Raw genomic sequence first — 22,685 nt, forward strand, 5'->3', positions numbered from 1 at the left:
TCTATTTGATTTTATTCAAGGAATTAGCCCTTAGATGTATTTAAGTTAGCTTGCTACTATTCTTTTCATTTTCAGCATTTGCCTCCATTAATTTTCTCTTTCTTATTTTTGATAACTTTATTATTCTTAACGTTTGTATTAAATTATTTTGTTGTCTGAGCCTTTATTTTTGATAATGAAGGTATCAAAAATAAAGAAAGAGTGTACATATTTCTTTGAATACAAGTTTTTCAGTGGTTCTACAGGTATTAAAATGAAATATTCTCATTTTTATTGTTTTCTAAATTGTTTCTTTTTTTATCAAAAAGTTATCATCGAATATTGTTCTTAATTTCTAAGTACTCCTCTTTTATGGTTACTTTTTAATTGTTTTTCCTGATTTCTTGGATTATAATCAGAGTTTAGTGACTATAAAATTTCTACTTTTCAGGTATTTAAGATTCCACACCTAATCTATCAATCTGTTTGCATTTTTCTTAATTACCCACCTTTATAAAAGATTTCTGAAGCATTCACTTTTATTTTCATAGTTGGGATAGGCAGGGGGGAGGAGACACTGCTTTCTTTCTTTAGACAAAATTTTATTTTTTTATGTATTATATGATTGAATTATGTAATTCCACTAACAAGTTCAACTGGCATAAATAGGTTTGAAACACACACAGCTGTTTTATGACTCAAGTGGTAGAAGCAAAAATGTACGTAGATACATTGGTATTTGGAACATTCAGAGTGCTAAGTAACAGTCAATACATGTTATAGGAGGGGAATTTGTTAGGTAGAGGAAGAGAACTTCCACTATTTTGAAAGCTTCCAATATTTTACAAAAAGTTAGATAACTGCTAATACAGCCATCCACTTTCCCTCAAAAACAATTGTTGTCCAGTCTTAAAATTCCTGAGAAACAAATACCCAACTGGTAGAAAGTGAAAAGATCATCTGTGCTAGATTTCTACCCTTTATTACTTTTCTATAAAACCAAAAAATTAGATGAATGGGAAACATTTTATGTCTCACTATTCTGTTATCAACTTTAGAAATCCAATTTGATGGACAGCAATGACAAGTCAAAATGATTGAAGAAGCCCTGGATTAAGTTTAGAGTCTTAGTTTTTCTACAAATAAAATTCCTAATGCATTGCCTCTGCTTTCAAATTTGAAAACTGGGGTGATTGTCAATGTATATCCCTCACATAATGTTGACAATTCAATAAAAATTTTGATGCTAAAATACGATACATGATAAATGTTTCTGAAACCGTAAAACTTGATTCAAGTCCAAGATGGTATTTTAAGTACATGTTGGTTTTAAATTATTCTTTTCATCACCTGGTAGATTGTACCTCCTTTTTCCTTATTTTGTAGGCAAGCTAAGGTCACCTACAATCAATCCATTTGGGAAGAACTATTTGTAGAGCATCCAACAGAATCCACTATGGTTATATTCTGTTCATCCCTTCCCCGACTACCTCTCTCAAATAAATGAGCAGGGGCAAGGAGGAGAGGTCCTGAAACTGCTCCTCAGGATGCACATCCCTCCTGTTGCCCTTAGAAACCTTAATGGGTTCCAAGTTTTCCCCTGAGACTTCATTTTAGAAATCCGGAGGCACCCTTTTTAAGTCAGCCTTCTGCAGAATTAACAGAAGGACTCCAGAGGTTGGATAACAAGGACATGTGTATGAAAGCAATAAATCCCCTCTGCCCACACATCATCACCCACACTTCTACCCATCCTTGGCCCACATTTCTACCCATCCTTGACTTAATTTCGATCAGGATAAAGTTTAAGTTTCCTTCTGAAAGCAACCAAACATCTCATAGTCACACTGTTAACTGGAGTTGCAGGAGAAATAGGAAGGATAATTCTGTTTCATTTTTCAAGGACTCTTTACCATTACCAAAACTGGTTTGGGATTTACAACATTGTCATCTCTGTCCGTGTGTGACAGGTTTTTATTCTGCCCATATTTTTTTCCCTAAGAGATATAAATCATATGCCAAATGTTGAAAAGTCACATGAAGAAAATTAGCTTATTCTCTCAATGCTTATAAATATTCCCGCAGTTGTGGATTCCATAATGCTCTGCTTTGACAACAATCTGGCCTTATGTTATGGCTTTATACAATAAAATCTTTCCTTATTTTTTCATCAACCACATGAAAGTGAAATAAGAAATTAGATGATGAAACAATTTGGGCTTCAAACTAGGCAACACATATTTGTAAGATTAAAAACAACTATAAGAGTCCACCTATCATGATCAGTGGTTAAAATGGAATATTTAACATGTAATTGCCAAACAGGAAATATGTATGTTTCCTATTTCTCAATGGCTAACCCATAGGAATAAAATGATCTTAAATGACCTAGAAATTACAGAATCCATTAAGTTGGGACGTTAGCTTCTACAAACACCAAAAAGCAGGGTTTAGTATCTTACAAGTGCTAAAGATTTTTTGGAAGATGAATGCTCACACTGAAAACAATAATTTTACCAGAATCAGGAAATGCTATAAAATATTAAAGCTTTACGCTAGGACAGAGATTTAAGGTTTTAATATATTACTCATCTATTTGATAATCATGCTTGAGGTTTAGTGTTTCATAGGGAGTGTTAATTTGTGTTTTAATTAATCCTAATTTGTCAACATTTAAGTATAGTTAATGACCCAGAGAATTTCCCTAGAAAATTTCCTAATGTCAGTTATCACAGCCGCCAAAGTCATCCATATGATTAATGTGCTATTTAGAGGAGTCATTTGCTACACTCAGACTTCCTAAATGTGCCTTATTCAGCCTGCCTTTGGGAATGCTCCCCTCTGCAACTATACTAAGTGAAATAAATCAAAAACCATTCATTACAACATAGATAAACTTTCTCATACTATCTGGATATGGGTATCTATTAGAGAATACATTTTGATTCTTTTCAGAAGCAAATACAGGAGTTTACAATCCTATGGAAGGAGCCTGGAGAGACTTGTTTTGGCACGTAAAAAAAAAAAAGGAACCAGCTCAATTACTGACACTTATCCAAACAGAATCGAGAAAGTATAACCACCATAAGTGTTTTGGAACTTGGCCTTAGAAACAGTAAATATTGAATCTTGTACTTTTAATTTGAGGAAAGAGTAATAGTTTATTGTCAATACATTATGAATATTTAAATCCATTTGGCTATCTTTATCAGCAGCCAGGTAAAATTTGATTAAGAAGATGAATATCTATCTTTTCTCTGTGAAAGGTGACAGAATAGTGACATATAAATATAGGAAAAACAACTTCATTTATTAGGATATTTCTCCCTTCTGACTCCACTGACTGAAATCTAGGAAATATTTCTTTAATTATAATCTGTCACAGGCTTGAGCTAAACTTCCTTGCCATTGGCACTCCAACACATAAAATAGATACTACAATTATTTTACTGGTATAAATTTAGAAGTTTAAATTTAAAGAATTACTTATTAAAAGTTAATAAGACATGTCATTTTGATAAGCACATACATCAGATCAGAAGTTCAGGCTTATATTAACTTTGGCGCACATTGATTTTTGCATTCATTACTCGGCTCAAGAAAATTTGAATTCACTCACTACCTAATTACGAATATTAACAATATTATAATTGTATGTCATTAAGTGTGTGTCAGCATATATACATTTTAGAGAAGTTTTACATAAATTTGAATACTTCTGAATTAATGTCTGGTCATATTTGGTAGATATTTAGTATGAAATACTACTTCCATTTTTGCTCTCTCTTTGTTTTGTGTGATATCTCGTTTATGAGTTTTACTCTGATTTAATAGCGGTATTTTGTTTTGTTGTTGTTGGGTTATTTGTGTTTGAATGGCTTTAAATTTGGGGTCCTTGAGTACTTAACTATAGGATTGATTTAACAATCACAGAAAGCATTTCATATTCATTTAAAAGATCAAATTCTCATTTGTAAGTCATGATGTGATTTTGAAAGTCCCAAAGAGCTGTATTCATATAAATTCAAGTCAAAGGAAGTTAATTCATTTATGAAATATTCCAGTGACCTTATATCATAATAAAGATAAAGGATTTGTAGCAGCCTTGAAAAAATTTTCTGGAACTTGAAATGTTTAAAATCTGTCCCCATCACCAGTATTTGAAAAATGAAATTAGAACTTTTTATTTGCCTTAAATTAATTCTTACCTTGAGAATTTCTTTGAACAATCATTAGTATTGTAAATGTACAGTATAAATGTCCAAATTTGATGTGAAAGTAGAGTGTGGGAAATTCAGATTATCACTGTAATTTTTTGTTTTAATTTGGGCATTTAGAGAAAGGCTTGAAGTCCAGATATATTTTCAGACATGTTTAATTCATTGTTATGCTCCCATGCTTAGCATAGTGCCTAGCATATAGCAGTGTATTCAGCTGTTCTTGCATTGCTATAAAGAAATACCTGAGACTGGGTAATTTATAAAGAAAAGTTTAATTGGCTTATGTTTCTGCAGGCTGTACAAGCATGGTGCTAGCATCTGCTCAGCTCCTACAGAGGCCTCAGGAACTTACGGTCATGGCAGAAGTTGAAAAGGGGGCAGACATGTTACATGGCAGGAGCAGGAGCAAGAGAGAGAGTGGAAGGAGGTGCTGCACACTTTTAAACAACCAGATTTCATGAGAGCTCACTCACTATCGTGAAGACAGCACCAAACCATGAGGAATCCACCCCCATGACCAGACACCTCACAGCAGACTTCATCTCTGACATTCCGGATAATATTTCAACCTGAGATGGGTGGGACAAATATCCAAACCATATCTAGCAGATACTTAATAAATATTTGCTAAAAGAATGATAACTTCTGTTTCAAGCTGCAGGCCATGAAACTGATTCTGGGTGGTGTTTCTTGGTCTTTAAAATTAGATTGCCTCAATAAAACCATGGCTTCAAATGCACAGTGGAAGGTGATATGTACCTTCAAAGCTTCAAGGCTGGACAGTCAAGAAAGCTGTGTATAGTATAATGGAAATAGATATAACAATCACCAAATCAGCATGCATCCTGGTTTGTACTTGTGCAATTGACATAGCAACTCTTTGTAGCCAGATCTGCTAGGCCTGGTAAAATGTCAGCGTCTGAGTCATAAATGAAGAGGTCCTATGTCAGAGAGTTTAGCAAGGGAACCAACCCTAAAAATAAACAAACAAAAACGTACAATGAACTGGAAGCCAAGAAGGCAATACAGCTGAGGCCAATGGAAAGGGGTGCCCTGGATAAATATCTTCTTAAACCTACCTCTTATTTCAGACTTTTTTCAATGTACTTCTACCTCTATTTCACTATTGCTCCCACTCTTAACTCTCCCTTTTAAAGTCCCTTTACTTAGACAGAACCCAGATACTAGAGCTGCTAACTTATTTGGGACGTTAAAACTACAGAACTAATAAGACATTCAACAACTGACTCTTAATTTTATTGAGTTTTACTTCAGTGATCTATGTGACTAACTTAAGAATATTAAGAAAATCTGTTGAGGGCTAGCATCATATGAGAAGTCCTTAACCTAGGCAAGTTCATGCCAACATCTGTGTATCTTCTCCACGTAACAACAGCAGCTCTATGGCACCTCCAACTTGATGTTATCCTTTCCAATGGCTGTCACTTCCAATAGAATGAATGTTGGAGGCAGGGGACATTTAATAAGAAAAAACTTTCTGAATCATCCTTAAAGCTCTGTGGATGATTCTAAAACTATTGGAATTCCAAGAACATATCTGTATATTGATTTTAGTGACTACCTAATTTCAAAAGGGATTTAGGGCTACTCACAGTGACAACCTAAGTTCAAGTATTGCAGGACATATAACAAGCCAGAAACAGGAAACAAGAATTATAGTGAGATGCAAGGAGAAAGAATTCTTAAAGTGGTTATGCAATAATGCACAAAACATTTAAACTCTGCTGAGGCAATAGAACACAAAACTTAGTGGAGAATACCCTAGCAGGCAGACCAAAGAGAAAACACAATAGATTTTTGGTTTTCTATTCCTAACTAAAAATAATACACTAATTTTTTCAGGAACAATAAATTTCTGACCAAAAACACAGAGGAAGTCCAAAGTACATTGTCTATTAAAAATCTTTTGTGCATCGAAGGGTTTACACACATTCTTATTTAAATTGTGGCCACAACTCTGTGAAATACATGTTATTAATTTAATTTTCCCAAAAAAAGAAACTGATTCTCAGAGAAGTTAAGTAATTTGACCAAAGTCAAACTAGCAAATGATGGAGCTAGAACTTTGGATCAAGCCTGTCTGATTCCATAGCTCAAATAACACATTCAGGGAAATGGAGAATCTCATCTCTATCTCTTCTCTCTCTTCCAACTCAAAGCATGCCTGAATACACATGTAAGCGTGTGTGCATGCACACACACAGACACACACACACACACACACACACGCAATTTTTCTTCTATACTAAGTTTTACTTAAGGATACTTAAGGGAAAATGCCAGAAACAGCAGCTACAGTCTCAGTGGCTCAGTATTCTTATGCTAACTACTATAATCATAGCAATATCTTCCTCATGTGAAATATAAAATGACTTTATGTACTTTATTACAGGTGAATCTTAAAAGACAGATGGATATATTTGATTTGTTACTTGGTGTAATGCTTTATACATCTTTATCTGCATGGGGTTACTTAGAATTACTCAGAGACCACAGCAGTGGCCGTCAGAGAAGAGAAGTAATTCATATGCAGAGGCCTGTATAAACTAGGGTGTTTTATTCTATACAACCCCCAAACTGGAGTTGAACTAAATCTGGCCACAACACTCTAAAATGCTGGCCCTCAAGCAAAGTGGCCAGCATTTTACCACGTTGTGTCCAAATTTAGTTCAACTCCAGTTTTACATCACTTGCCAAAGAGTCCAATGAAGTGGTTTAAATGGTAGAAGGGATCAGTGACCCAGACAACTGGTTCCATGTGAAAAGCTGAGTTGATATAAGACTCCAACAAAGAGTAGGAAGGGCCTCCAGCACCCGGAGGCAGAAACAGGCAAAAACTAGGCAAGTTATCCTGTAGGAGAGGTCTTCCATCAAGCAGGGAACCTGGAAGGAGTCCAGTCATGTAGACCAAGCCCAACAGCTACAGTTAAGGGGAGAGATTACAGATGAGTGCCCAGAAACTCTTATCAAAAGGAGGCATATTTTTTTGGGACCTGAGCAAGGAAATACAGACTCTTCAGGATGAAAACCTGATTTCCTATAGCAACACTGAGCTGGATGGGCTGTGTCTAACAATTGACACATTGTTTAAGAGTAGTTTATTGAAATTATGGCTAAATTCAATATTGCAAAGATTCTCATTCTACGGTAGAGAAACACAGATTGATGAAGTGACTTGTACAAGAGTCAACCTGGGGCAAATCCATGACCAGAATTCAGTTCTATGAATTTTCATCTAAAATGCTCCCTATTCATTTCTATGAGTGATTCCATACAGTGAAGAAAACAAGAGCAGAAAATCATGACTATTATGCTTCAGGTATCTTACTGATCCTCTTTATAACATATCAGTCTGACCACTTGCATTACACAGTGATCCTGTACACAGTAGGAGCCTTGTGCTTACCTGAATATTTAACAATAGTAATAATTGTATGTTTTTTCTCGTATGATTCAATTTGAAGCTCCTCTGTGAGCCAAATGCATTGGCCTTACAAACAATTCATGGCTACTTTTAGCTATATTGGAGGGCATACCAAGGTTGATCCAAAAAGACAGGAAATGCCCAAATTGCATCATTGCACTATAAATTGCACTATATAATGTCCCATTCCTCCACCTCAAAGCATATTTAAATGAGTCTGCTTGTACTGGTAGCAGAACATTAATATAAAAATTAAAATCTACGTACGACACCCAAAATAGCAAGACACAGATAAGCAAGAGTTGAATGTCTTTGAACCATTGTATATTGAGAATTGTATGAAAATAACAAATAATTTTATTCAGTTCAGATTGAGTAGCAGTTGTCACAAGATATTGTTTAATCTGTTCAACAAGTTTTAAATTAGCCCCTGAATAGGTTGTCAAAACAGTAGCACTTTAGAAGCTTATGTATGCACTGCAAATTCTGGTGCAATTTCCATTTCTGAATATTGGACTACACTTTTAAAGTGTTTTTGCTGTCCTCCTTGCTTTTCTCTATTTTCAGTGCTTATCAAAATATTTAGTATTAATAATGTGCATGTGAGACATAAATATTTCAAATACTGTAAACTAATAGCACACTATGGTATATGACATTTACAAATACCATGGCTATTTCAGGGTCAACATTTTTACTAATTATAACTTAGATGTATACCAGAAATGGCAACCTAAATTGACTTGAGATTCTTTCAAAAGGTTGATTGTCTTTCTAGTTGTACCACCTTTCATTAGTTATGTCTTATTAATTGTCACATTGCATTATATCTGTGCACAGTATGCCACATAACATAATGCAGGGAAAGAGAAGCAGTGTGAAAAGTTGTAGGCATTATATTTTAATGAGACAGCATTTGTATTGAGTCTGAATGCCTGCAGTTAATTCAGAGAACAAGTATTTGAGTTAAAAATTTTGACATGTTTAGCAAACCAAGTATTCATTAAGAGGTAGGCGAGGTAGAAGAGTTGTAGGAACTCCTGCGTGACAATGACTACACCTGCAGTTCTGTGAGCAAGAAATTGACTGTATTTCAGGCGGAGACACCCAGAAGGCTGGTAGTATGAAACTCTTTCTTTTTTTCTTCAGGTCCTAAAGGGCTTCCCAGAATGCTTACAAGCAGACATTTGTCTACATCTCAACCAGACCTTGCTGCAAAACTGCAAAGCCTTTAGGGGGGCAAGTAAAGGTTGCCTTAGAGCTTTGGCAATGAAGTTCAAGACCACCCATGCACCTCCAGGAGACACCCTTGTTCACTGTGGGGACGTCCTCACTGCACTTTATTTCTTATCCAGAGGCTCCATTGAAATTCTCAAAGATGACATTGTGGTGGCTATTCTGGGTGAGTGTTTTAGAAGTGCATGGTGACAGATTCAGTTATTAGCTTATAATGCATAGTTTAAAATGATCAGGAAAAAAAGACTGATGTATGTATTTATAAGAACAGTTTAAGAGTGGTGGGTAATTTGAAAACTGTATTTAAAATTCAGTTCAAACCAAATTAACCTTGCAGAAAATATGTTTTCTTAACTGTCTCACTTTTTCTCCGATGTGTAAATGCTTCGATGATTCTCTTCAGTTCTTGGCAGCTACCTAGACATTTGAGGCCAAATATAGGAAAATAGTAAGCATATTCTTTTTTTATGTTAGAAGATCTTAGCTTCATGCTTGATCCCTCAACACCTTAAAATAAAATATATGTGTTATAGGAAATACTTGCTAGCATGTGCCAAAGCCCTGTCATGAACTGGGTTTATGTTTTGATGAATTTCATTTATTCACTGTGCACTTTTACCTGCCGTGTCGGATTAAATGGAATCATACAGTCCTTAACTAGGTAATTAATATAGACCTATGAACCTAACAACCAGGGATAGAAGTGATGAAGGATTAAATTAGTCATAACTTCAACTGATTTGGGTGCAAAAGAAAGCACATGTTTAATCTGCCTCTTTAAAAATACATTTAGGGGCCGGGCGCAGTCGCTCACACCTGTAATCCCAGCACTTTGGGAGGCCGAGATGGGCGGATCACGAGGTCAGGAGATCGAGACTATCCTGGCTAACACAGTGAAACCCTATCTCTACTAAAAATACAAAAAATAAGCCAGGCGTGGTGGCGGGTGCCTGTAGTCCCAGATATTCGGGAGGCTGAGGCAGGAGAATGGTGTGAACCTGGGAGGTGGAGCTTGCAGTGAGCCAAGATCGTGCCACTGCACTCCAGCCTGGGCAACAGAGCGAGACTCCGTCTCAAAAATAAAATAAAATAAAATAAAATAAAATAAAAAATAAATTTAGGCCATGTGAACTTGTAGTACTTCTTTATAATATTAGGACACTGGGGAAGAGAAAGGAAACAGAGAAAAGTGCAGAAGTGTAGTCAATTCTTCTTTTCTCCTACCATACAGCCAGTAGGTTTAAGCCTCACTCTCCCTATGATAACGCCTATCCTTAGTTTCTGTAAAAATTTGCATTTTTTCCCCTGTAGATTATCCAGCTCCACTTAAATAATGGGCATGTAATTCAATGATTTTCTGTCACTCAGCTTTTGATGTTCATATATGATAGTTATCGCCAATAGCACAGGGATGTTGTCTGTTTTCCCTGCTGCTGTGTAGAACCAGAGTATGGCATGGCACAGAACTCAAATACATGAATAAAGATGTTCAAGTGATTTTCTTATCTATTTTGATAATTTTATTATATTAGTTTTTTTTTAATTTCCCAAATTTGGTTTTCTAACCAATAAGCTGACAAAGAATAAACACATATTCTAAATCATTTTAAGGCCACACAATCAAGTTAGGTTTTCACTAGATTTGGCCTAGACAGTTTGTCCTGGTCAGTTTGTCCTTCTCTGTTGCCAGAGAAGGAGGATGCTTTGTTGCGTTTCCGATCTTCAAATCAGCCAGTCCTAGCTTCTACAAGAAGGTAAAAAGCTTTCTTGCTTTATCAAGTAGTAATTTTAGAGTGTTGCTAAGACATATCCATGGACTGGCTAGATCCTGGCTCATTTATAGTCATGTTGGTAGTTGAAATACAAAGTCCAGGCTTAATTTAGTTCAGGTCTTTTTTAAAAACAATAATATCTATATTGAGCTACCAAAACTATAAAGAATGTCAGGAAATTACTCCTTTTCTGTCCCTATTTTCATGTAAGCCCCTAAAATCCTTACAAATTATGATCGTTTATCCTATTTTTGGAAGGCTGATACAAATTTATTTAAACTGTGGTTAGTGTATCCTTTCTAATGTCAATTTTTCTTACATAGTTAAGATACAGTGTTTGATTTCTCATTGTTGAATTCTTTTGTGAAACAAGAATATTACAGCATTTTTTGACTAATTAGAACCTTATTACTTAAAAGTCTTTGAGAGCTTCCACAGTAAGGTATACGTGAAGTTGTCTATCAAAATCTAAAATAATATACTCAAGGAGTTTTTTCTAAAAATGAAAAGAAGCTTCAGGATAGATACAAGAGAGTACTATTTTACATTGCCATTGATTATCTTTAGAAGTTATATAATCAAGTAATATATCAGTATGTATTAAGTATATATACCACAAGTACAATTTTTAAGTACTTTGATAGTCAGAAACAGAAAAATCTAAGTGGCCATGACATTCAGGGAAGTCATTGGAAGGAGATTAGATACACAGTATCAGGTGTGCAATAACTTTGACTCTGGAGTCACGATGCGTGGGATTTACTTCTGGCTGTTCTCTCCCTCTCTCCACTTCATTCAACTAAGAAGTTGACATTAGGCTAATCAGTTTATCACTTTAATGCTCTTTCTGTATTCATAAAATGTGGATAATTATTAGCAATTCCTTCATGAAGTTATTTTAGGAATAAATTGAGGCAATGCACCTAAGCATTTGACACAGTGCCTGGCACCTACTGGTCCTCAATAAATATTTGTTACTGTTGCTGTTGTTCTTATCTTGTCAGGGAATAAGACCTTGAAAAGCAGGTAGTATGTGGCTAGGCAGAGGTGATGGGGAAGGCCCGTTAGAAGCTAGACACTGAAATAACCCTAGATTTTACAGAAGAGCAAGGACAAATTTCCCTAACAAAGGCCATATAACAAAAAGCAGGACTATATATGTTGAGAAAATATAACTAGATTTATTAAGCAGTTGGGCATATTTAATAAGGGCAAATTCAAATGTGGTTTTTAGGAAACAAGGTGTATTCCAATTGTTCCACCAATCCACTAAGTGTTGAAACAGCTCCATCATAACCCCTTGCTCAGCATCACCTGCAGAGACCATCCCGAGACAGAAAGATCATGAATCTGACTCACTGCAGCCTTTCTCATATCCCCAGATTGAAAAAATCAGAGTACACCTACCTGAAAGTATCTTTAAAATACTATATGGCAAGACCCTTTGCTAGCAAAGTGGGGCATACTGGATTGAAGATATGTTTGCTACATTCTAGATGGTTAGCCAAATAACCAAAACAAGGAAATAAAAGAACCAATCACCCTTAGAGATAAATTTCCACTCACCAAACATAGGATGTGCATTTAGTTGAGGTGCTGGAACGTTGCTCTCCAAGTCTGGTTTTCAGGGATTGATCAATTGTTTAGTGACCCCCTTCTACTTTTAGAAGGAAAACATTAGTTTGGATTCCCTTTCCCAGCCTCTTTTTCTTTTTATTTTCTTAGGAAAAAATGATATATTTGGAGAAATGGTTCATCTTTATGCTAAACCTGGAAAGTCTAATGCAGATGTAAGAGCACTCACATACTGTGACTTGCATAAGATTCAGCGAGAAGACTTGTTAGAGGTTTTGGATATGTATCCTGAGTTTTCCGATCACTTTCTAACAAACCTAGAGTTGACTTTCAACCTAAGGCATGAGAGTGCAAAGGTATATGTTAACTGTTTGTTTATGTTTACATTTCTGACATGTTAGTTTATTCTTGAATTGCACAAATGCTTCTGAAAAATCAAGCAAAATATTGCAGCAAAACTTTACAAATTCTGAATATTTGGAAGGAAAGGCCAGCTGAATATTAAAATTTCTGAATTATAGAAAAGAAATTTAGCTTAATTGCTTTCAAATATGTTGAATAATTTCAAGTAGTTCAACTAGGTTTGACCTTGTAGAAGCCCTTAGGTGATACACTTGAGTTAAAATAGCCTTTGTTTATACTGTCCAATTATTTGCTAGAAATGGGTGATTTTAGGCTGTTGAAAATTGCTTGAGTTTATCTTATACAGAGGTTAGAATAGTCTCTCAGCTATTATTTATACTATACATTGGTAATCAGTGTCTTCACAATAGTAATGAAAAAATTAACCTCATTCAAGTTTAGTTTCCTATTTAATACAATTTCCAAATCACAGAAGTACAAATTAGTCAGGTTTTACAGTATTGTCGGTTTTAATGGTGTAGAATGAATATGTAGTTTAACAGAAATAATAGTTAAATAATTGTATATGCAAGTTAAGCTAGAATGAACTTCAAGTGTAGCTCTTATGTTCCATACTCTTTTCTACTATGAAAATGTGCCCTTATGAGCTATTACTGTTCTATGGCTATAAAACTTACGTTGTAACCCAAAATTTATTACTAGGTTATTCCTTTTCTATCCCTTTCCCCCCAAAATTTCACAACTCCACTCCAATTCTGAATGCTTTTTTAAATCAGAAATCAAATATTGAGTGATTGATACTTGCCAGTGTATTTAAATGCTAACTAATATATTCTCTGGGGGGAAAAAAAAACCCTAAAGTCGATACTTAGGTAAGAGGGGGTAGACTTAATACTTCCTGTAGTCATAGATATTCCTAAGTACCATGAGAGGCTTAAAAGAGAAAGAGGAATTTTAAGGGCCCCTAGATGCCATTTAATATCCTGATGCACCAGTTCAGATAGTTATTTCTTTTTAAAACACCGAAAAGATCTTTTTTAATTGAGGTGGAAAAGATTCTAGTTATTAAGAACATATGTTTCTGTAATGGTTTTAATTCAGTAATTTGTCACAATCTCAGTTTTATGTCACCAACCTCATTCTGACTTTGCCTTGAAAAGTAACAAGTATCTACCTCTCATAACTTCATTATATAAAAGTTTAGTCAGCACTCAAACAGGAGCTTCCATTTTTATTTACAAGACAGACAATATTAGACAGAGTGAACCAGAGAGGGAAGAAGGAGGATCTGGGAGCAAAATAATAAAGGGTTCAAAGTGTAATGTTTATGGAATTTAACCTATATTTATTGTTGTGAAATTTAACCTTATGATAATTACCACATCATTTAAACATCATAGCTAATCTTAACTAGTTTATACATTTTTCTTTGCCATACTATAATTTATGCAAAGTTCTTTAAATTACTACAATTGACTTTTGAACAACATGGGAATTCAGAACACCAACCCTCATATAGTTGAAAATCTGCATATAACTTTTGACTCCACAAAAACTTAATTACTGATAGCCTACTATTTATTAGAAGTCTTACCAATAATGTAATCAGTCAATTAACACATATTTTATATATTTTTATAAAATGTATTCTTACAATAAAGTAAGCTATGGAAAAGAAAATGTTACTAAGAAAATCATAAGGATGAGGAAATATATTTACCATTAATTAAGTGGAAGTGGATTATCATAAAGATCATCATCTCATCATCTTCATATTTAATAGGCTATGGAGGAGGAGGAAGAGGAATGGTTGGTCTTGCTGTCTCAGGAGTAGCAGAGGAAAAAGAAAATTCGTGTATAAGTGAACCTGCACAGTTGAAGCCTGTATTGTTCAAAGGTCAACTGTATTGTTCTTATTTTTACTTTACCAAGTTGCATAAAACACATTCCACATAAAGAAATATTTTTTCTTTAAATGTTGACATCATCCCTAAACATTTCACATATAAATAACTTCTACACTATGATTTCCCCAGCAAATGTTGAAAGTACTAAAAATTATTCTATCAGTGTATTTTATATTTAAGAAACGAGTATTGAGCAGGGTATTGTAGCTGTTTGCCTGCAATCTAATAATTAAGTCTCAAGATGGTTGAAACGATATGAAATAGTAAATAGTTTACTGATAGTACATTATGTTCTAATTGAGTAATCTTTCATTTTATCTTCATGTTTCATTAACAAAGGCTGATCTCCTACGATCACAATCCATGAATGATTCGGAAGGAGACAACTGTAAACTACGAAGAAGGAAATTGTCATTTGAAAGTGAAGGAGAGAAAGGTAATTCATTCCATTCCTAAAGTTTAAATGTAGAGCATGTGGTAATTAGCCTTCTTACTTAAATGTTCATTATACTTCTGATTTCAAGAATAAATTTTACTCAGACTTTAGAAGGGCAGATCCTTTGCTTTATTCAGTAGCTAATGATCTGGTTTCCAGTTTCTGATTGATGGCTCTCAATGATATCATTCAACAAACCCATCTGATATTCACAAGGACATCACAGATTAAGAAATAGAGTGGACTGATTTTTTAAAGACAGTCAATTCGTTCTGAGCACAGTGTTCTGGAAGGAGGGCTGTCATTTCAGGCCAAGAGCTCAATCCTCTTACATGCCCTACAAGCATGCATGACATGGATGAAGGCCACATTAGTTAGTCCTTCTTATCTTCAGACTCTGTGGCACTTGTCACTTCTTGTTTTCTCCAGGTTTTTCTGCCTCTCTGACTATTCTTTATGCTTTGCTCATATAGTCAAAAAATATTCATTTACCATTTCACATTTTCAAGCAGTTACTCAATGTTCTGAGAAATACGTTGTGCAGAACATCCCTCATCTTCCCTAGAGAGGGAGATAGACACACCCTCAAATAGTAGGCTCTGTAACAGGAATAGGTATTCCTCAATGGGAACTCAGATGAGTGTACATTTAACTGTTCTTGGCAGATGGGAGAAAGTTTTCCTGAAGAAGCTTTCACTCTTGCCTCATGCTGATCCAACAAACATTCTAGTCTTTACCTTATTTGGCCCCATAGGTGCATCTTTCACTATGAACCAATTCCCTTCTTTTCCTTGCATACTCTTTTCTTTGTGTCTGTAATACTTCAATCTTCCTATTTTCCTCCCACCTTCATGAACTCACTGAAGACAATTTCAAGATTATTATTTTCTACACCAGTGTTAATTTGTTAGACTTTTAAGGCATAGTCCTAGGCTCCTTTTTCTTCTCATTCTATATCATACTGTTTCTCAGGGTGATCCCATTTATGCCCACCATTTAATTATATCCTCACATAGGAGATGTGCATATTTACATGTTAATCCCAGACCACCTGAGCTTCAGTCCCACATATCCAATCGCCTATAAAATCATCTACCTGAAATCTCAAAGGCAGCTCTAACTCAACATTTCCTAAATTGAACTCATGGTGCACCCTGGAAACCTGTCTCCTCTTCAATTCCCATGCCTCTACAGATGGTGACTCTATTCAATCAATTGTACAAGCCAGATATCTTGGAGCCAACCTTCTCACAACCTCTCCAGCAACTCTGGCAACAAGTCCTATTATTGCTACCTCCAATAAATCTCCATTTAGTCTTCAAATTAGGTCTCCTTTTGGTTAACTTCTCTCCAACTACTTAGCCACAGCTCTGGACCAAGCTACCATAATCTGCCACCTGGAATATTGAAACAGCCTTCCAACTTGCCTTCCCACATGCAACTTACCCCTCTTTCATCTATTCCACACTGGACTTCTGTTGATTTTTTTTCTAAATGCAGTTATGTTTATGTCACCCACATATTCAAAGCCCTCTAAGGACATCCTATGCCCTTAATCCTTATTAGGGTGGCTCTTAACTTACCTCTTCAGTCTTATCTCCTAATATCCTTCTCTTAACTACTCCCATCACTCCACTCCTTCCCCCATCAGTTCATCTCTTCAGCAACATTTACTCCAGGTGTACTTCTGGGTTTATTTGCATCATTATTTAATCAATGTTGTCTGCCTCTAGATCATAAGTTCTGTGGAAGTGGAAAATATTTGGTCCCCTGTAGTTTTAGTGCTTGCTGCACAGCAGATGCTCAACAAATATCTGTGGAAAGAATAAATGAAATAGAATTTGAGCATCTTTCTTTTTATTCTTTTCCCTTTTCTTGCCTTCTTATGCCAAGTTCTTTTTTTCACTCTCTTTTCTCCTCAATGAATTCTCTTTCTAGGAGAGCATCTACTAGCTTTAGCTTGCTCCACATTTCAGTTGAAACAAACTGCCCGCTCCACCATGTACACTGTTTCTGTGGTTTTGGTTATAATATTCCCTTAATTCATTTGCTTCCTTGTCCTCAACAAAACACACACACACACACACACACACACACACACACACACACAAATTCATACCACACCAGTTTCATCCACTAAAATTCAATTTTTAACAAAGTCAATCTCCAATGATATATTTAATGTGAATCGTTTCTTGATCTCCTCAAATGTAAACCTTCTGTTTCTCTATGAATTCTCAAAGCACTTGCTTCTTATAATATTGTCAAAATATGCCCTGTACAATGGCTACTGGTATATTTTTTTCCTTTGCCTTTGCCAAACTGTAGATTACTTTAGCAAACAATGGTTGATAAATATTTGTTGAATTGGACTAATTATTGATTCTTCTGGCTGACTGTAGAACAATAGATTACTCATAGATAGTTGATAATTTTGTTCTGCAAGGTCTTTAATTATTTTCTTGGTGACTCTTTCTAAAATCAGAACCACTACTATTAAGCAGTTCTTCCACGGAGTTCATCTAAATCCCTTATCCTGAAGTTCAGCTCTTATATTTATCTCACTGGAAATGAAAAACAGGTTAACAATGTGGTCAATATAATAATGTCCTCCACATAGTCGAAGATTTATTAAATCTCCTTTCAATCTCGCTCAGTTTCCTCATTCTTAAGCTAAATTATCTAATGTTTTTATCTCCTGATAAGGCCCTGAGAGCAATGTCACAATTTGTACTGTTCTCATGTAACTAGACATTTCTGTTGATTTTGAATACTGTCCCTTTAATCACAGGCTTAGTCTATGAGACCAATTTTATATAAAGTGTAAGTGCTAAGGGATTTTCTGCCTACAGCTCTTTGATGTTTCCTGGTTGTGCCAGTAAGTAACCATGAGTTGGTCAATGTGAAAACACAGTTAACCAGAGCCCAAGAGCCTATTCCAAAGTCTTTAGGAATCCAGGGTGCTGCGGGCAATTATAAAATTTGCTGAAAGCAATTTAGTCCCTGTCATCCAAATCTAATTCTCTTAAGGTGAGCATTCATCATAGAGTTATTGATGTAACATCAACATATAGGAGAAAAATACACATAATATAAAGAACAGAGTACAGGGGATCATTGATGCTGAACCATTTGTGGATACAGAAACTGAAATTTTCCCTTGAAATGCATTCATTTTTGTAGTGTTAATTTATTACTCGTATGAAAGGAAACCTTGAAGGCAGACATTCAAGAGTGCTGTTGCCTGTAAATCAGCAGTGGCATCAAGAATCAGAGAGAAGACTGTTTCTGGGCACTAGCAGCAGACAGAGGTTGAGTCCTCCATTGCCACTCCCTACCCACTGAGTGGAACAATGCAACTTGACTGGCTTTAATCCACACCTGCTGCCTGCTGCCTGCTGCCTGCCACTTCACTTCCAGTCTTGCCTCTCACAAGGTTCTAAAGAGCTCACATTGAATAAGACATAATTTTTTAATGAAATATGTAGAACCTCTGGAAGCTGAAAAACAAAATATATACTTATACTGAATACATAATGAATTTGTCGACGAGGGTGGCTTGTTCTCATGAGCTGTACATTTTTTTCTAAGGAAAAATCCCACTTCCCTACAGGAGAGACTTATAAGTGCAGGTAGAAATTTGAGAGCACCCTGTATTTTTAAAGGTATCTTCAAGTAGTTATCTTTTCTTCCTAAAATTCTGGCATGGAGGTGCCCAGGACCTCCCCAATATGACAATGTTCATTGTAGGAAGAAGTGCTACAGCTCCTGAGATGGAAGTAAAATATTATTACAGAAAGTGAAGAATAAAAATGATGCTTCAATGACCTGCTCAGTGGCCATGAGCATTGTTAAGGTGGCTGGGCAGAAGAGAAGTAAATGAAAAAAATGCTGAAAAATCATCTCTATTTACGTGGTCTTAAAAGTTGAACTGTGCCTACTCCAGTGTGAGCCAGATCCATTAGGTCGTAGAAGTAATAATTCTTCTAAAATTTTGTGTTGTGTACGTTGTATAAAATACAGGGTATATTTGTAAAAATAGCATATATAATGGCACAGGATATATAAATATACATATGTGTATACATAATTTATATATTATAAAATATATAAATATGTGTGTATGTGTGTGTGTGTATATATATATAATGTGCCATTATACACTACACACATACATTTATGTATGTTTACTTACAGAGCTTATAAGACCAAATATTTGCAGTGTTCTGCTCAATGCTTTCTGTTAACAGAAAATACAGTATCAAAGTGGCTACTAATGATTAATTAGGAGGTGACCTTTTGGCAGAGAATAATCCAATGAGGGCAGCAGTGTAACTAGGTGCAAACAATCACCCATTCATTTGGAGTCCATTGTTGTTGAGTACCCACTATGTGCTAAGCGCCCTGAGTTTTTTCATGTTTATTTCTACTTTAGTCTCAAAAGTTTGTCTTAACATTTTACAGAAAATTCTTCATTGGCTAACAAGAAGACAAATAGATATTCCTTCTGAATTGTAGTTAGCGTCTGCATACTTACCCTCTTCAATCTTCATTATATTTTCTAGTTAATTTAGCAGAAAAAAATAAGTGTTTCTACAGAATTCTGAAGAAATTATTTTTACTATTTTGTACCAAGTAGTGAGTAGAAAAAAAGAGGACCTGGAAGAGGAAACTTTTTACTCTATTGGTTTTATTGTGTGGAAAGGCCTCAAACATTGTGAAAATTAGTTCTTGCTGATGTTATACATTTTAAGAGAAATCCTATTGGTATATATTTTAACTAAAGTATTGATGTCACCTGAGGTCACCTCTCCCAGAACAACAGATTTGGCATTTATTCTTTTGCTTCCCGTTCCTCATCAGAACTCTGCAGAAGTATCTGAACCCACTCTTCCAAATATCCCTTCTCTATACCTTTTCCTACTTCCTTTTCCAAAAGTATAAAGATAATGTTTAAGAATAAAGTTAGCAAGTAGCCTCAATTATATAGGACTTGAAAAAAATCATTGCGTCAGAAAGAAAATAATTTTTCTTAGCAAAAGGGATATTGACCTGTGAAGTTAAAGAATGCTGAGCTTGTCCTTCCTAACCTGGAAATATTCTTACTCTCTTGATTTCCAAAAGCTAAGAAACAATTATCAGAGCTCCAAAGATCCTCTTACTTTTGCTAATAGATTATCGCAATATGCTCCATTGTAAAGAACAAACTGCCAAACATGAAAAACAAAACAAAACAAAAAAGACAAACAAAACAAAACAAAAAAAGCCACAAGAGTAAAACATTCAAACAGTGTTAAAGATGTGCCTGTAACAACCGAAGAGATGGAAATCAAGGTGAAAGATTGGACATAAATGGTTCTGCATGCATGATGACAAACAAGAACGCTTTTCAAGAGATACGCACATCCTAAGAGTAGGGAAGAAAACTTTACTCATTTCCCTATCCATATAATTTTATTAAAATGATCTCTTCAATATATGCTCAACAGGAAAAATCCAATGTTCCAGAAAATAGAGTAGAAGTGTCTTGAACTCATTACATTTTGTATTTCAAAGGATAGCAATAAACACTATCACTTTGTAGTACTGGTTTAGTGATTTTCCATTGCCATCCAAAAGCCAATAAGTTTTAAAAGTGTTTCTCCAAAATAAAATAATCCTATGAAAATTATTGAAGGGGTTAATGTATTCAGTGATGAACTTATTTCTATAGAAGAGTGATAATTCTATTCTGGTTTTATTAGATTATTTAAATATATTGGTATTATACTTTGGTATGTCTTTGAAATATCTTCTTCAATAACAATGATTAACTTTTTAAATCCATTTTAGTGATCTATAAAAGTATCTTTTGATCTTTTCAAGTTTTATTGAGGTATAATTAACATGTAAAAGTTGTACCTATTTATGGTATATAAAGTGATTTTTTTCATATTTGTATACATTATGAAATGATTACCATATTTAAGCTAATTTAACACACTCATCACTCACATAGTTAACTGTGTGTGTGGGGGAGGGAGAACATTTAAGATCTAATCTCTTAACAACTTTCAAGTATATAATACATTTACTATAGTTACCATACTGTAGAATAATGCTCCAGAATTTATTCATTTTGCATGTCTGAAACTTTTTACCTTTAAACCAATATCCATCTTTTCTTTATTTTAATTTATAAAATTGTTAATTTTTGTATTTGTATAAAACATATTCATCTAGGCCCCTTTCAATATCCTTTAGAGCTATAGGAAGGCTAAAGTGTGTGATCTTAAATGAAAAAATACTTATTTTAGACACCAATTTTCCAATGTAATGCTTTTTTCATGGCATTTGGCTGGGAATTGCTCAACTTATTTCTAAATTGTCACCTGTGGGAAATCTAAAACTCAAATGCTGAGAGAGTACCTTAAATGCTTGTCTTTGACCAAAGCTTAGGTCTCCCTGTGGGGTCTGACAAATAAAAATGGTAAACTGAGAGGAAGACTCTATAAAAGACGGAGTGAGCACGAATGTTTATTCCAGGTTTTTTGAAAGGAACGATTTTATATTATCATTCTTAAGATAAATGGGTCAGCCATTCCATTAGGACACTTATTCTATGCTCTTGAATTCATTCTAAACTCAGAGAGACACTCGTAAGACGAGTCACAAATGCTTTAGAATTGTGTTCTGTGAAAAAAGAGGAGGAGATGAACTGTTCGCCTAGAGAAGCAAGGGAGAAAAAAAAGGTTTTGCGTCTTCGGAATCAGAGGCAAATTTGTGGTTTAATTAAACAGACATGGCTTTTTCTTTGTATAAAATGATGGTAACAGGAAAGATTATGCAATCAGATAACTGCCCTTCCTTAGAATATTATTTCTACATAGAATATAAATAGAATTAAGAAAAAAATAGTACCTGATACTATTTAATGTCTATCAAATAATTCAGTTTAACTGGAAAAAGGCAAAAATAGTACAGCCCATGAAAATTTAGAAGTACCTGGAGGCTAATTATAATGCATTTCAGCTGCCCAATTTCATGTACATATTACATCAGCCAATTTTCCAGCCAAAGCCTGAACAGTTTCCATTTTTAACCTACAAATAGATTGTCATTTCAACTTTCATTTCATGTGACAGAAAATGAAGCTTTAATTTATCTAGTATGGAGTGAAAAAATGTTGTTTCAGTGGGGTTGTATCAAAGAAATTGTTCATATGGTTTGGGTGATAGTCCAGCAGCAACGAATACAGAAATAAAGGTGGGTTTTTTTTTTTTCTCCTTACCAATGGGGAAAATTCAAGGATATCAAATTTTTGTCTTCTTCTTTTACCTGATTCTGCTTTTACCTGAAATTTTTGCTAAAGAATTCTGTCCTATGTATACGAAGTAATTTTCTCCATTTTACTATACAACTAAATGATAGTAATTCCTCACTGACCACATTTTGTAAACACATGTCCAAGGTGAAATCAGCAAGTTATAATTCAACTAACAATGTATGTTAACTGGTGAATCTTGTTCACGAGCATCCAAAATGAAGTCATGAGTTAGTAAACTAAGACTGAAGCCCAGCATCGTAGGTAGAACAGAACATTCTACGATGTGTAAGGATTCCCCAAGACCTCTCCAGCCAAAGATACAAGATGGTTTATTAATTTGTGATGTACATTCATTACAAATATCCACGTTAGCATTATCCAGACTTTGAATGGAGGCAGATGAATTAATAGTTAATAAAGCTTGCATTTGATGCAGATGGGAAAAC

The 22,685-nt window shown here is 34.8% G+C and overlaps 1 protein-coding gene across 5 annotated transcripts in view; it reads left to right on the forward strand.

Annotated features, from left to right (window-relative positions):
• The window catches only part of KCNH7 (potassium voltage-gated channel subfamily H member 7), a 475,718-nt gene that overhangs the window by 433,587 nt on the left and 19,446 nt on the right, over window positions 1–22,685 (forward strand). For 4 of the 5 annotated variants that reach the window (XM_050752295.1, XM_050752293.1, XM_050752296.1 and 1 more), the window contains 3 exons: window positions 8,794–9,046; window positions 12,378–12,583; window positions 14,837–14,933. In XM_050752295.1, the coding sequence (XP_050608252.1) occupies window positions 8,794–9,046; window positions 12,378–12,583; window positions 14,837–14,933 (556 nt within the window). The remainder of the gene's footprint in view (window positions 1–8,793; window positions 9,047–12,377; window positions 12,584–14,836; window positions 14,934–22,685) is intronic. The other variant, XM_050752294.1, reaches the window with a different exon arrangement.

This window comes from Macaca thibetana, chromosome 12, assembly GCF_024542745.1.
Source record: "Macaca thibetana thibetana isolate TM-01 chromosome 12, ASM2454274v1, whole genome shotgun sequence".
NCBI classification, from domain to species: domain Eukaryota; kingdom Metazoa; phylum Chordata; class Mammalia; order Primates; family Cercopithecidae; genus Macaca; species Macaca thibetana.